The sequence below is a fragment of the Equus caballus genome, chromosome 5 (assembly GCF_041296265.1).
Source record: "Equus caballus isolate H_3958 breed thoroughbred chromosome 5, TB-T2T, whole genome shotgun sequence".
Taxonomy (NCBI): Eukaryota; Metazoa; Chordata; class Mammalia; order Perissodactyla; family Equidae; genus Equus; species Equus caballus.
This window is the reverse complement of record NC_091688.1, coordinates 90,462,216-90,478,940: the sequence shown is the minus strand read 5'-3', so window position 1 is coordinate 90,478,940 and position 16,725 is coordinate 90,462,216. Positions and strand designations below refer to the sequence as shown.

Here is a 16,725-nt window from a genome sequence, read left to right as displayed (position 1 = left end):
AATTTGTATAAATTGTTTCAAGCTATGATTTGTGGTATTTATATTTATATTGCCATGGTAGATACTGGCACTGTGGCAATATGGGCAAGTACTATTTAAGCTGTCTTAAAACTTAGCTTTTATGAATACATTTTATATTTAGTCCCACAAGTATTCTAGATCATTCACAACAATTTAGCCATAAAATGAAAACTGTGTCATATTTCTTACCTTTTAGTTCATCTCTGGCGAAGAAGGCAGCAAGACAATCTTGCAAGGTTACTATTGGACCCCAAAACCAGCTAGGGACACATGAGACAACAAACCTGAAACATTATTGATAGAAAAAGAAAAGGAAGTGTTCTGCCAGTATAGCAGAAACAGCAGTTTTTAACAACCAATTAATACAAAGAAAATACACACATACCTCTTCACATATTCCATGAAAAAAGCGATCCACCCTTGTGGAGCATACGCTTCGCCACATGATCCTGCTTTGACTATAGAAGTGGGATGACTCGATGAGTGCAGCTTAGCAAGGTCTTCCTTGCCAGGAATTGGCAAGGACAGATCTTGAAAGGTCTCAAGGGTTACGGACACCTAAAATTGTTTAGTGTTTTAACAATGAGATGAAAATAATCCAACACAAACATTTATGAGGACAGATTTTAGACTGCAAAGACCAAAGCAAGTTATAATAAGCAAAAAACAAAAAAACTGCATCTATACAAATAACAATAGCAAAAACACTTGATCTGTACCAGGTGCTGTTCTCAATTGAATCTTCACATAAACCTTACGAGGTAACTACTAACGTTAGTTGAGGAGCCAGTGGCATAGAGAAGTACCTCGCATCCAGCCACTGTAGCTTTAGACCCAAACTCTTAAGCACAAATGCATTTATTTTTGGAAATGACCTCTCACGATAGTTTTTAAATAAAGACGTAAAACCTAGAATGCAATTTGGGGGGTGGGGGGAGACTGGCCCTGGGCCTGTTGCTAATCATCCTCTTTTTGCTTGAGGAAGATTGGCCCTGAGCTCATATCTGTGCTAACCTTCCTCTATTTTGCATGTGGGATGCTGCCTCAGCATGGCTTGATGAGTGGTGTCTAGGTCCACAACCAGGATCCAAACTGGTGAACCGCAGGCCACCAAAGTGGCGCACGCCAACTTAACCACAACACCATGCGGCTGGCCCCCTAGCATGTAATTTTTAAATAGCTGAAAACATTTCAGGATAATTCCATTAAAATATTCGGAGGGGCTGGCCCTGTGGCCAAATGGTTGGGTTCCCGTGCTCTGCTTCGGTGGCCTGGGGTTTCACCAGTTCAGACCCTGAGTGAGGACCTAGTACTGCTCATAAGGCCATGCTGAAGTGGCATCCCACATAGCACAAACAGGAAGACTACAACTAGAACATAAACGTGTACTGGGGGGCTTCAGGGAGAAGGAGAAAAAAGGAAAGAAGATTGGCAACAGATGCTAGCTCAGGCACCAATCTTAAAAAATAAATAAACAAATAAATATTTGGTACCAAAATAACCTACATTAAAATGACTCTATTGAAACCCACTGGATTTGACTTAAGACTGTATCATCTTTATAGATTGAATTATTATAATCTATAGTAATCGAAAACTTACTTTGTGGGAGTTTATGTGAGAGATGTGATCTTATATTCATTAATTACATTCATTTCTCCACTGAAGTAAAACTTGTTAAGGAAAGCTCAATGAAATTCAGGGATTTACAGGGTTTTTTTCTTTCTTTAAAGAACTCATGATGATTTTAATTTATCCTCTTGTGTACAAATCTGACACTATCTTTATTATCTGAGCCCCAATCTTAACATGGGAAAATATTTACAAGCCATAAACCAAACGTAGATGAGACATTCACAGCCCTGTGCCTCTGAACAGCAACAATTCCCCAGCTTACTAATTTCATCAGCCTTGGGAGAACATGTATGTTACCAATTCTTGTTGCTGAGCAACATATCACCTTCCTATATGGCCAGAGATGAAGAACTGAGTTAATTCTTCCTGCTAATGCATGCCTGTCCAATGATGAGTCAAAGAACCATGCTTAAAAAAGTAAGTTTCTATTACTGCCAAAAACCAAACTCTACTCCTAGAATCAATTCAAAATGATGTAAACACAAGAAATACATGTATAATCATCAGTAGCAAGGAGAAGGAATTAAACTTTTCATACCATTTTGTCAGTTTTTTTTTAAAAAAAGAACATTTGACAGACATTTCCTGTGTGTTATAATTCCCTCATACTCACCCTATCACAAGTCAGACACTGCACTGAACTAATGATTGTTCCATCAAATATGTCTGAAATGACACTTCGGTATTTCTTATGCTGTTTTTTTCTCTTTGGAGATGATGCAGATTGAGCTAGGATTGAAAAACAAGTGTAGAATATTTTTTAAAAAAATCAAAGTAGTTCCTTTAGCATTTTTCTCCGGAATCTTAACAGTAAAATTTACTATGCTGAAGAAATTTGTCAAAATACCATTGAAGGGCATTGCTTAAAAAAAAAAAGAAAGAGAAACCAAGATGAAATAGGAGGGGTTCAGTCGCCCCCATCTTGACTTCAATCTGAATAGTTTGCTTGTACTTGTTTGTTTTTGCTTCCAAGGAAGGCTTTATTGGAAGAAAGGATTCTATAATTAAGTATTGAGAGTTCTTTATATATTCTGGATACAAGTTCTTTGTCAGCTATGTGATTTACAAATATTTTCTCCCAATCTTATCTTTTCATTCTCTTAATACTGTCTTATGCCAAGAAAGCTTTTTAATTTTTCTCTTTTATGGATCATGCTTTAGATGTCTTTAAAGAACTCTTTGTCTAACACAAGGTTATGAAGACTTTCTCCTATGTTTTCTTCTAAGAGTTTTATAATACTGAACTCTCAAACATAGCTGATGGGTATGCAAAATGATATGGCCACTGTGGAAAATAATTTTATACAACATTAAGGATAAAACTAACATAAACCCAATAACCCCACTTCTGGTGTCTACTCTAGACAAATGAAAACTTATGTCCATACAAAACCCTGTACACATATGTTTACAGGAGCATTATTCATAACTGCCAAAAACTGAGAACAATTCAATGAATAAACAGTAGTATAGTCATACAATGAAATACTACTTAGTAATGAAAAGGAACTATTCAGACATGCAACGACATGACTATTTCAAAAGAATTACGCTAAGCGAAAGAAGCCTGTTTCAAAAGACTACATATGGTACGATTGCCTTTATACAACATTCTGGAAAAGGTGAAACCATAGGAATGGAGAACAGATCAACAGAGCCAGGGCTTAGGGAGGAGCAGGGGGAGGGTCTGATCACAAAGGCCTAGTATGAGGAATTCTTCGGGGTGTTGAAATTGTTCTATATTCTATTTGGGTTGGTGGTAACAAGAATCTACGCATGTGTTAAAATTCAGGACTCTACACCAAAACAGTGACTTCTATTGTATGCGAATTTGTGCCACACACACAAAAATTTTAAATCATGTTTGTGTAAATTATGCTGTCAATTTTGAAGCACTGAATAATATTTCATAATCAACACTTTAAATTATCAAAGCAAAGGAACCTCAGTAACTGAAACTTCTACCTTTTTTGTGTGTGGGTGCCAATCCTGGCCACAGATTGCCTGATTTAGGAGGGCTTGCTGATAAACGTGGATTAACACCTTCATTTGATGGGAGGGTCTGTGATGTAGACAGGTCATTCAAATGGACATCAGTAATATATTCTGCAATATTTAAAATTTGTATTAATACCTTAAATAGTAAAATTATTCCACGTGTCAAATAATGTTAATTAATTTAAAAGTTTCTTCACTTGAGATTTTGAACACCAATTCACATTAATAAATGTCGGGTGAAATATTTAACAGACAAAGTGCTTGCTCAGTGAAATAACAGTGGATTCTCCCCCAAGGAACTCAATTAATGTTCATAACACATGACTGTTGTCAGCAATTCAGGAAGTGAGCAGTGGAAACATAAAACCAAAGAGGATTTGTCCTAATTTACTATTTTTCAAAAAAGGATATTTAAGACAGTTTTTCAAAAGCTTTAAAACCATGAGGAAGAAAAAGAGATTATCCTCCCAAACTAACATAGCAATCAAAATCTAAGAAGAAATTAAGGCATCAAATAATCATAAATTATTTCATTCTTACTGTGACAAAAGGAAACACCTTTGTCAGGAAAGAAACTTTTTTGAAATTGAACTATGAATCAAGCAAATATAAGCTCCTGAGAGTTATCTTGATAGTTCGCTGTTGGATTCCTAGTATATAACACGTATTCCAGGGCAAGGTACTGTGCTCAATAAGTATTTGAGGGAAGAAAAGAGAACTGTTCACAAGAGACCCTGAAACAGAATGACTTCAGGGATTTTTCCAGATAATGCAAAATAAATGACTTTGATCACTTTCACATGGGCATTTCTCATTATCTCAACCATGACTAAAAGCAGACTGTATAATACTGCGGGGAGAGAGGGGAAGAGACTCACCCTAGGCCCTTCTGAAGGGAATAAAGTTAGGATGATCTAGGTCAGGGATGGGCAAATGCTTCCTATAAAGGACCAGATAGTAAACATTTTAGGTTTTATGTGCCATATATGGTCTTTGTCATGTTTTTTAATCAGGTCTGTAAAAAACGTAAAAGCTCAGATCCCTGATCTAGGTCATCAGTTATTGTGTGTAAGAACAAACCTGCTATGGAGCCACAAAGAACCAGTATATCCCTTAATCAGACTTTTGACAAGGAAGGGCTGGACAACAGTCTATGCTAAGTCTTTTAATACTGACATTTCATATTTATTGACCAAACGACTTCTAAACATATCTAAATTCTAACCCTAAGGTCAGTATAATCAAGGAGCCTAACACATTTTCCTGACTGGGAGGCATTTTGGCATTGTACACTGGTGAACCACAAGTATTCCTGTGGTGAAGGAAATATCCTTTTCCTCAAGAAGGAATTTTCAATTCATTCAAATACTTAAGTAAATTGTTTAGTAGTTCTCACTGTTTGGTAATTACAGAAGATAAACTTTCAATGCTACTGTCTGCCATTTTAAGATCAGAGAATTTGAACCTCTGCTGGTTTAATTTTATGTGCTTCGGAGAACCAATCCCACATTAAGCCAAGATAAGTTAACTCTGGAAGAAATAAAGGCAAAGCAACGTAGCTCAGCTCTCTTTCATTTGGCCACTTTCTCTTTCTCAAAGGGAGACTGACTAATACTATGGAATAATCTATCATAACAGCGTTCATTATAGTTAATTAAACCCCTACACCAAAACATACACCAAATATTTCATAGCTGATGAGACTCCAAAGACAGCAATCTAAATCTAATAGTCTGGAGATTACAAAATTGCAATTTGGGTAATTTTGCTTTTTCCCAGGATCTCAGCAGAATCTGCTAAAAATGACAATAACTTAACAGTCAGATGCAAATGTTGCTAAACTCTACTAGTTATAAAGCCCCAATGTAACAACTATTTAATTACCTCTTTCTTTAAATAGTATGGTTGAACTATAATGTCATACACTACACACAAAATATTAAGCCAAAGCTATTAATCATTCTATTTCATCTTTATTAAGTTAAATGTAAACTGTAAATATTAACGTGTAAATTAGAAATTTCTGATTTTACGCACATGCCATGCTAATCTCCTCTGAAGATGGCGAAATTTTACAAATATAATCTTAAGTACAAATATAATACCTTGCATCCACTGTCTACAAATGAAAATATCATTTTCTAATTATTAAATTGTCACCTGAAGCTCTGCCGAGTATTTGCACTTTGACAGTTTCCTGGTTGTTCAAGTCGACTGTTTCAGACACACAGTCTCTATCTTTATCTAATTCTCCTTCAGAATTTACTTTATTCATCTTATTGCACATCTTCTCTTTTTGCCAGTCTTTTGACATTTCTGAGTTGTTCTCATCATCCTGAATTAACATTGTTGTTTCATTGTTATCTTCAGAAAAGCCTCTAGAGCCATTTTCGTTCTCTGCTTTATCACTGCTGCCACACGATTCACAAGACTGAAAATCGACATCTGATTGGCTCTTGTCCTCCTCCATGGTCTCCTCAGTGGTTAGAGTTCGAGGATCTTCCTCTACTTCCATAACCTGTTCTTTCAGTTCTTCATGAAGCAGATCCATTAAACAGCGAAGGAATTCTTGAGCATCCTAATATACAAGCAACATAGATAGTACCACTTCATTAAAAATGTATATGTAGAAACTCAAGTAAAAATATACAAAATGTAGTTACCAACTAATTTCTAAATGTGTAGCATTACACTGAGGAAACAGACTGTAGAACATGAAGCCTTAGAGGGATGGGAAGCACTAAGTTCGAAAGAGCTATGTAAATACAACAAAAGTAATGAAAAAACTGAAGATATTTGGAGGCCAGCTTTTAGTACTGCTGCTATTTTAAAAAACTGGAGGAGTAAGGCATAAAGAAAACATGGATTTGCCTCATGTGACAACTAGTATTCAGAAATGTCCTAAATTCAAATATTTTATAAGTTTGGCTTAAAATCAAAGCCATATCCAATCTTCTACTATAACTCAAAGAAAAACCCTTGATCAACCTGGAATGCTTACTGAAAATACAAATTCGTAGGCCCTAACTCACGTCTACAAAACCAGTCTCTACTGGGTATTATTCAGTGATTTGGGAATTTGCACTGGAAAAATTAACAGGGTATAGGCATTGTTTTGAAAAAGAAAAATATGTGAGGGTCAGGTATTAATATTGAAAGATACTACATAAAGCTACAATAATTGAAACTGTCATTGGTACTAATTCAAAAAAACACAGGTCAATGAAACAGATTAGAAAGCCCAGAAACAGACCCTATTATATATTATCATAAACATATTAGGAGAAATTTTAAAAATCAGAGAAGAAAATTCTTAACTTTGTACTTTGGTACAATTTGTGAAAAATGAAATTTGAATTATAGTGCAATATGAAATGAATTACAGATGCAGTGAAGAATTAAATGTTTTAAAAATTAAAGCATAATATATAGAAAACATAGGTGAAAATTTATCTCTGGATGTGGAACTTTCCAAAACTAAAAGCACTAGAAGAACTATATTGACATATTTACCCACCTTAAAATTTAAAAGTTTCTAGAAAAATACAAAATTAAGAGAGGGTAAAAAATATAAGCAAAAAATATGATAAAGGGTTATCATTCTTGGTAAATAAAGACACAACCAGTGATGACCCCCAAAAATAAGTGGACAAACAAAATATATTTATAAAGGAAGAAATACAAATGACTACATAACAGCACAATGCACAATAGCATTCTGCAAATTTATTAAAGATTAATATTATGAATGAAAAGCAATGAAGACTTACCTGCTGAGAATACCCCCGAAATGTTGGATTTACAGTTTTAATTCCTTGAAACAGATTAGTAGGGACAACAGATCCTGGCCTGAGGAAGAAAACACTTTTAATGAGAAATTTGTGATTTTTAGTTCTTATTTTAGAAATTAGCAATCAAGAAAGTATTTGTGGTTCAAAATATCACTCAAAATTGCCCAGTATTATGTTTCAATGGCTCCTCAGAACAGCTTATTACTGGTGTTTAAGCTATAATTTTTTGCTTTCCTCCCTGATGAAATGATTATGCTCTAAGGAATTTTTCAAAAATACTTCTAATTACTTAATTACTAAAAATAAAACTTTAAATACTTAAAATTTCTGGGACAATTAACGTAAGTACACATAGAACACTATCTAAATAAAAATTTTAAAACCAGCCATCAAATACTCATGAAAACAAAAATGAAAAGCAAACCAAATGTATGAGACATCACCACTTGGAATTCTGTACTACGACACTTCAGAAGTGTGGTAAACTTCCAGGAATATTAAGTTTAAAGCACAATTTCAGGGTAAAGAAGCTTAAACATAGCAATTAAGGGCTATGCAGAAGGGAACTTAGAAACATCAGAGCCTGTGGCAGTGCTGGATAAGACCCAACAGGGACACATGAGGATGGAAAACTCAGGCTCTTTAATGTTACAGGTGTGAATGCCATTTTTCCTTCACGTCCCCAAAGAACTCACTAAAACCATCCTCTTTTCATAGCACAGTGAAAGGACAGTAGTAACACATTTTTGTTTAACTTAAGAAATACCCTTAGTAGGGAGCCAAATATCTCAAAGAAAACTGAGGCACTTACGAATATAAGAATGCTGCAACATGAAAAACTACTTTAATTTTTACATTAGAAATCATTAAGATCTCAAAAGTCTTACATAAAAGGTTAAAAAAAAAAAAGACAGCTTTGGCGATTGTTTTCTTAGGCGTGAGGCTGGGTGGTTATTAGGAACCATTAAAAAGGACAAATGGTAAAAGCAGTTTTCTGAATAGTTTCAAAACAAAATTAGTAAAATATTCAGCAAACAATTATTCTACTAACACTACACTTTAGAGCAAATAAACCTAAGCAGAAAAATGAACTTTTGTAAAGGCCTGATTTTAACATTGTGAGAATGCCTTCTTCTGCATTAAATCTCAACAGTTTCAGCGAGCACAGCTTTGGCAGTTCAACATTCTCTCTCCAGTCCTGACACTTCATCTGGATGTTCAGTTTGAAAGTAGCTGCTCCAAACCGAACTCATCTCAAATCCGTCTCACTTCTACGTTTTTCAGCTCTATAAATGGACCTGCATCCTTTTAATACTTATGATCCATTTAAATATATAATAAAGAGAACAAATATATTAAGTACATACCTGCTTTTATGCCACAGTTCTGTCATCAGTTTGAGATAACTTTTACAAATGGCTGGTTTCTTGTCTGTCCGAGCTAGTCCTCCACAATCCAGAAAAAACTGTGTCAAAGGTGGGCTAATTTTAAAAAGAAAAAAATGTTACAGTGGAATCAAAGCTTAATACTGATTGACTTCCACTCCTGAAATGAACTGACAGCACACAGAGCCCTGTATTGATTATTTCTTTGCTCCCTTTTACAGCTTCATATTCATTCCTTCATATTTGCTCAACCCATTCAAATCAGATCTGACCCCACCATATCGGAGTCCTCAGTGCTGCCAGATCCAGTTAACACCTTTCAGTTACCTCTCAGTAGCATTGGTCATGGGTGACTTACTCCCTTCTTTTTTTTTTGAGGAAGATTAGCCCTGAGCTAACTGCTGCCAATTCTCCTCTTTTTGCTGAGGAAGACTGACCCTGAGCTAACATCCGTGCCCATCTTCCTCTACTTTCTATGTGGGACGCCTACCACAACATGGCTTGCAAAGCGATGCCATGTCCACACCTAGGACCCGAACCGGTGAACCCCAGGCCATCAAACCAGAATGTGTGCACTTAACCGCTGTGCCACCGGGCCAGCCCCACTCCCTCATTTTTAAGCAACCCTTCTCTTGACCAATGTAATGCACTTTTCTACTGTTCTTTACCTCGCTGGCAACTCCTTTCCCTCTTTATTGTTTTTTCTGCTCTTGCCACATTTCTAAATATCAGGGTTCCCAGAACTTAATCCTATGACTTTTCCTCTCTTCCTTATATACTCTTCTCCCTGGGTGAACTTATATTTTCACGCATATGCCAAGGACAGTCAAACTTATAAAAGTCAACCATCTCATCTAAACTCCAGATTTACATCAAATGCCCAAACTGATGGCTGTCATGGGCGTCTCAAACTTAATATGCTCAAAATTCAACTTTCAAGTGAATCTGCTCTTCCTCCAAGCTTTTACATCCCAGTAAGTGGCACTGTTATCCATCCAGTGGCTCAAGTTAGCCATTTATAAGGCAAAGTAGTCTTTTATGAGCTTGATTAGCTTGAAGGAACCTCCATGAATCTATTCGGTTATTGGAAATAGACTGGACAAAGGACCAAATCCTGACCTGAAAGAAAGTGGCTATCCTAAAAAGGATTCCAGACAAGTGGAAACCACAAGAGAGTATGGGGTAGCTATGCTTATATTGGACAAAATGGACATTAATTCAAAAGTTGTAACAAGAGATAAAGAAGGTCACTATATATTCATACAGGGGTCAATTCCTCAAGAAGATAACATTTGTAAGTAGTTACACACCCAACATAGGAACACCTAAATTTATAAAGCAAACATCAACAGATCGGAAGGGAGAAATAGACAGCAATACAGTAATAGTAAGGGACTTCAATGCCCCATTTTCAACAATGGATAGATCATCCAGACAGAAGATCAATGAGGAAACATCGGACTTAAACTACACATTAGACCAGATGAACCTAAGAGATACATACTGAGCAGGCCATCCTGCCCCTACCTACTCTGGAGGAGTATGATTTAAAAAAAAGAAAATCTGGATGCTTTATTAGAGACTTTCCACCTACAAAAAATATAAAATATTTTCATAGGATCTCTGAACTAAAAGTAATTTGAGGAATTAATTAGCTTAAGCTCCTCATTTTCTAGATGTGAAAAAACAAATAACCTGCTCAAAGCCATACAACTACCTAGAGTGTAAGCCAGGATCAGCAGTCTAACTACAGGCCTGGATAGAGTAATTCCATTAGGGCAACAAGGGATCATGTCCAAACCCAGTTTCTTGCCTACTCTACCTTGAGAGTTACTCAAAAAGAGGAAATAACTTTTTCAGAAATATTGACATATTTAGTTTTAGTTAATCCACATAATTTTCTTAATGGGGCCATTTCAGAAAGTCACGGTTGGGGGGGACAAAATTATGTATTGAGGGGGACGAGGGAAGAAATATAACCAGGGATTCATGGCATCCTGTTGGCTAAGGGAAATGAACAGAACTGTTAACTTTCCCCCATATCACTACTAATGCGTATTGTTTTCTCCTCTCACTCCTCCTTTTTTTTGAGGGGGGGGTGGTGTATTACAGCAGCATGGTTTTCTGCTCAGAGTGACTTTAAAAAACTATACAAACAAAACTAATTTCAAAACAAAACAAAAATAATTTCTTTACTTACCAATTAGAAAGAGCCTGCAAAGCTGCATTCATATAACAAGTATTTCCAATATTCTTCAAACCTGTAAGACCTATTAAGAAAAATTATAAATTATGTCATCATTCCATAATGCAGTACCTCGATTTTACGCGTGTTTACTGAACACATAACTATGTATGGTAGTTATTATGGTTCCCAAACTATGTTAAGGAAATACAAAATACATTATGGAAATACAAAATAGCAACCTGAACAACCCAGAGAGGTCAGACTTATACAAAAGTGTTAATTTTCAAAAAATTATTTAAATATACATGAAAAGATTAAAATTCCCATATATTAATTACAAAACAGAAAATTTGCACTAAACTATACACAGATAGTTTATACCAAGAACTGTGGGCTTTGGTAAAGTGATGCCAGAGAAACCAAGCCTCACTGGAGGTTGTCAGTTTGCTTTTCTTGCGAATACAATTTTACTAGGCCAAATTTCAGAATTCTTTCTTTTTTGTAACTATCATCTGTAGAGTCCCTCACACCTCTAGGTGAAACATCACACAGACTAAAAGAATGGGCAGTGCCATACAAACAAGTGTTACACTTGAGAGAATCATCTTACCTCTTGCCTTAAGTTCATCTTCTTCTTCCACTTCTATGTCCAGATCATCAAATACAGCAACCAGAGGAGTTTTTAATGTTGTGTTACTAGGTATTTTAAAATCCTTGATAACAAAAAAGAGCAGACTTGAACAAATCCTTAGGTTAAAAGAAATTTTTAATTTTATCTCATGTGACATCTATACTCTAAAAATTAAGATACTATTTTAATAGAACTCTAAGTAGGAATTCATGGTATTACCAATTAGAATAAAACTTACATTTATATTTGGAAAGTAATAAGGATCTACACTAGCTAATAGCATGTCACTGTACCTTTACTAACATAGGTACTTGAATAACAAAGCCACTGTGACTTTTGCGAATTTAAACACAATTAACTCCAATTCAGTGAGATCACATTACTTCTAAAAAGACCTAAGTGCACATACCCTACATTGCCTTTTCAGACTTTTCTAACCTGTAGACTTCCACAATCCCTCCTGACACTTGTTACTACACTTATTTTGCATCCTTTTGTGGATATGAAATAGTTCACTTGTTTTAAACAGTAATAGAATATTCCAATATTAATTCCTGAGAATCATTCAAAATCTTACCTCCCAGAAAAAACTTTTATTTGAAAAATTTTATTAATGACATTTGATAGTTTCCAATATTGTTATTTTATAATTAATGCTCTGATGAACTGGGTTTAAACAGCCTATAAATTTTATACCTCTAAAGAAATTTGTACAAATAAGTTTTCTTCTTCTGAGTAATTTCTTCAACAACAGGATCATGAAGAAGTTCCATGAAAGTAAATTCATGCCTTTTATGTATGATAAATATAACTCACCAGAGAATTATTTACAAGCCATCAGAAAAGTATCAGTATATTTATTCAACCAGATTCAACATGCATTAAGTGTTTGCAATCTTGGGGCCAGACCCATGGCCAAGTGGTTAAGTTTAAACACTGACTTGGTTGGCCTGTTGTTTGCCAGTTCAGATCCTGGGCCCGGACCTACACACCGCTCATCAAGCCATGCTGTGGCGGCATCCCACATAGAAGAACTACAATGACTTACAACTAGGATATACAACTATGTACTTGGGCTTTGGGGAGGAAAAAAAAAAGAGGAAGATAGGCAACAGATGTTAGCTAAAATGTTACTGAGAACCTGGATGATTACTTGTTTTTTTTAATAAAAAGTTTGCAATCTTAATCTATTCTGGCAGAAATGGCAACAGACAGCTGTTTTAACTTACTTTTGTTTAGTCAGTGATGATTATTTTCTCATGTGTTTTTATTTGTATTTCTTCTTTGTGAACTATCTGTGCTGCTTTTTTTTTTTTTTTTTTTTTTTTTTTTGAGGAAGATTAGCCCTGAGCTAACTGCTGCCAATCCTCCTCTTTTTGCTGAGGAAGTCTGGTCCTGAGCTAACATTCATGCCCATCTTCCTCTACTTTGTATGTGGGACGCCTGCCATAGCATGACTTGCCAAGCGGTGCCATGTCTGCACCCAGGATCCGAACCAGCGAACCCTGGGCTGCCGAAGCAGAAATGTGTGCACTTAACCACTGCACCACCACTGGGCTGGTCCCTGTGCTTATTCTTAACCACCTTTTAAGTGCTGTCCTTATAAACTGTTATCAGTTCCTAAAGTGATTCAACTCTTAGTTATCACATTTTTGTTAATGATGGAAAATGGCTCAGGAAAACTTATTTTCAAACTACTAGAACATTCAAAAAGACAAAAAATACATTTCTGAATGATAAATAGCTAACAGTGGGACAAACAGTAGTGGTGGTGATTTATTAGCTAGAACCACTCAACTGTGAAACTAAAAGTGCAGCAAGTATACCTTGTCTAAAATGTACTCGCTTTAAGTTATATAATGTGCAAGGCAAGCAAATTTATTATCACCAATGTCTACCATTAGAAAGTGATTCAGGGGCCGGCCTGCTGGCCGAGTGGTTAAGTTCTCGCGCTCCACTTCGGCGGCCCAGGGTTTCGCCAGTTTGGATTCTGCACTCGGACATGGTACTGCTCATCAAGCCATGCTGAGGTGGCATCCCACATGCCCCAACTAGAAGGATCCACAACTAAAAATATACAACTATGTACCGGGAGGCTTTGGGGAGAAAAAGGAAAAATAAAATCTTTAAAAAAAAATTTAAAAATTTTAAAAAAGCGATTCAATGATAAAATAGAAAAATCTAAGAGAGCTGCTATCAAGGAACATAAGCGTAGAAATACAATGCAATTTCTGTAACACACATGAGGAAAAAAGTCACTAACGTATTAATCAAACCATACAGAGCAAATGATAATTAGCATAAGTTAGAAGCCAATGAATTATTCTAATTTTTCATTTCTCTTTTCCTATTTTTATATGACTGGAAAATTCTCAAACTAACTGATCAGTCTTTCCAAGCCTACACATATTTTGCAACCAAAGACTGATGCTAAGCTTTAATATATTCTATCTGGTTTTCAACAAATCAGTAAAATGTTCACAGTCATGCAAATGGGAGCAGAGAGAGGAGGGAAATGAGAGAAAGCAAGCTGAATTATTATTTGTTATTCCTTATCAAAGAAGGCCTACCACCTCTCCTAGAATCAGATTTGCTAGGAAAAAAAACATTATTTAAAACAGGTTTTTTTTTACTTTTAAAAACACATCAGGTGTTTTCCGTCTTCAAACAGGTGGGCTTCAATCTCACCCTAACCCATCATTCTACAAAAGAATAAAGGGCAGCCTAAGTGTTTCACTTGAGGAAAAAGGGCACATTACAGAAATTTTTAAAGTAAAGTTAGGTAGGGTTCTTTTAAATTTCAACTACCTAACGAATTCTAAAATTATTACCTGAAAATATGTGATATTTTAATTAAATGAATTTAGATTATTACCTGGATGCTGTTATCTTGTGTTTGGTGAAGCGGTCTTACATGAGGCAATGAAGGCTGAGTTCCTAATTTCCTATCCAAAAATACTTCTTTGCTGCAAGCATAACACCATACTCGAAGAGTGGTAAGGTTCACAGTTAGATAATGCTTGGTCTCCTGTATAATTTCACAGGGGAGGGAGACGAGGAACCAAAATTAGATATAGTTGAAAACACTTCAAAAGATCATTGAAGATAAACTGCATGTCTTTGATGAATAACAATATACTCAAGAGAATAAACTGGGGCACCAAAAAAATGGTTTTCAGATAAACTGCTAAACTATAGTGAGTAGTAACAATATCTAAGCCTGCTCTCAAAGTTATTCCTTTGTCATTTTTCACCACCATTCCATTATAAACACCAGAGCATGAGACTCTACTCTGCAGCTAGCAAATAACTCTAATACAAGAAAATAATTGACAACAGCACAGTAACTATTCTAGGAGATCACAATGGCAAAAGAACACAAATGACATGAGTCAAAGCACAAAACGCCTCAAATAATACTGAACATATGCTCTTAGACATATAAAACTCCAGCCTTTCTCAACTGGAATTCGGCAACAGAATTATGCCCTATAAAAAATGATCTGAATAACTATTTTCTCAATTCTCCCAAGAATAGTACATAGCACTACAATTCTAGACACACAGTAGAGAAGTAAATTAATTATGTACAAGGACGCCTTAGAGCTTCTGGGGTATTCAGACTTAATTAATTCTCTTGAGGAACCCTGGTTAAGAACTAATGATGCTGCAGCTATAAATGTGAAAAAGAGAGTTCATTCTCAAGAAACTTACAGTTTAGATTAGGAGCTCTACCTAATACTACAAAAGAGGTGTGCCAGAATTACATACAAGCACCAAACCACCATGGTGAAGTAGAAAGGGGACTCCAGGTAGGAGGATGCATAGGAGATGGTAAGGTGTGCTGAGCCGTGAAGTTAGCCAGGCCCTGTTGTAAGCCTAGGCATCCACTCTTGACTTCAACCCCATATCCTCCGAATATTCCAGCTACCACCTCCAGACATCTGGAGGTGTACTTCTTAAATCATTACCCTCTTAATTACACCCTCATTCTAACATTGATCCTCTTAGCAATTCCCCTCCCCATCTTTCAGAGAGTATAAGCAAACGTTTGATTCATATAAAAAAAGAGAAAATTTTAACTACAACTTGAATCAATAATGTCATGTTGGCTTTCCCTTTCCTTCTTCAGGCTCTCTTTTAAAAATCTCTTGCATCAAAATTTTCTACATACATACCTGAGAGTGAATGGTGCTGTGATCTACTTGCGACTCACCACAGCCAACATAGGAACATCTATTCTACAAATGCACAAAAAGGAAAATGAGCTATTCTATAAACGTGTAAATTTACAATAATAGTATTACAGCTACATTTACAATTAAGCTTTCATCACCTTTGAACTTAATGACAATGACTTTCCACAGTCAGTTATTTTAACCAAAAGGTACTAGGCACAAAAGAATAAAACCAGAATATTTCTAAGCTAAAAGTTATGTCACCTCTAATAAGAGGCAGGTGTAAAATATTTTAGCAATTCACTAAAACTCTGCAAAAGCACTGTAAATTAAAACCACAGGTTTTAAGTTTAATTTTTACCAATAATGATCTTTTCAAAGTATGTTCGTTTATGAAATCCTTTGTCAAAAAAACCTTCTAGTTATCCTTATTCAGATATAAATTTTATAATACCAAACTTTTGAGAAGTAACATACACATACCTCCAGGCATGCCCAAAGATTTGGTCCTCTGACTTTACAATCCTGACAAGTACCCTGAGAAACAAAAATCATACCAACATCATCATTATATTGACACAGCCAAACAAATATAATTCATTAACAATATCATATATAAAAAATTGGGACTCATGAAGATAGAGTATTGTAGTAATTTATAAAAAAAGACACATTTCAGAGAAAAATGAATACAATTTTTCTAAGGAAGGAAAAAACCCTATATCTTACATGAGATTTTTGTATTAAATCTTCTTTCGTTATTTCACCAACTGAATCCAAATGTGGACAATGATTTCGGAAAGTTGACATTTTGTTAGAAATTTTTTCCTGTTTCCCAAAGCTTTCCAAATGAGGTAATACCTAAAGGAAAAATGACCAAAAAATTAATTTAAAAATG

At 35.4% G+C, this 16,725-nt stretch overlaps 1 protein-coding gene across 10 annotated transcripts in view; it reads right to left on the bottom strand.

Moving 5' to 3' along the window:
- USP33 (ubiquitin specific peptidase 33) overlaps positions 1-16,725 on the bottom strand; it is a 53,633-nt gene that overhangs the window by 19,173 nt on the left and 17,735 nt on the right. For 2 of the 10 annotated variants that reach the window (XM_023641823.2, XM_070268820.1), the window contains 13 exons: positions 16,557-16,688; positions 16,311-16,364; positions 15,828-15,885; positions 14,525-14,677; positions 11,629-11,731; positions 11,031-11,100; positions 8,813-8,926; positions 7,425-7,503; positions 5,815-6,232; positions 3,622-3,762; positions 2,270-2,385; positions 407-579; positions 211-305 (listed from right to left, as the gene is read on the bottom strand). In XM_023641823.2, the coding sequence (XP_023497591.1) occupies positions 211-305; positions 407-579; positions 2,270-2,385; positions 3,622-3,762; positions 5,815-6,232; positions 7,425-7,503; positions 8,813-8,926; positions 11,031-11,100; positions 11,629-11,731; positions 14,525-14,677; positions 15,828-15,885; positions 16,311-16,364; positions 16,557-16,558 (1,576 nt within the window). In that variant the 5' untranslated portion in view covers positions 16,559-16,688. Of the gene's footprint in view, positions 1-210; positions 306-406; positions 580-2,269; positions 2,386-3,621; positions 3,763-5,814; positions 6,233-7,424; positions 7,504-8,812; positions 8,927-11,030; positions 11,101-11,628; positions 11,732-14,524; positions 14,678-15,827; positions 15,891-16,310; positions 16,365-16,556; positions 16,689-16,725 lie in introns of all 10 variants that reach the window. The other 8 variants (XM_023641819.2, XM_023641821.2, XM_070268819.1 and 5 more) reach the window with 6 other exon arrangements.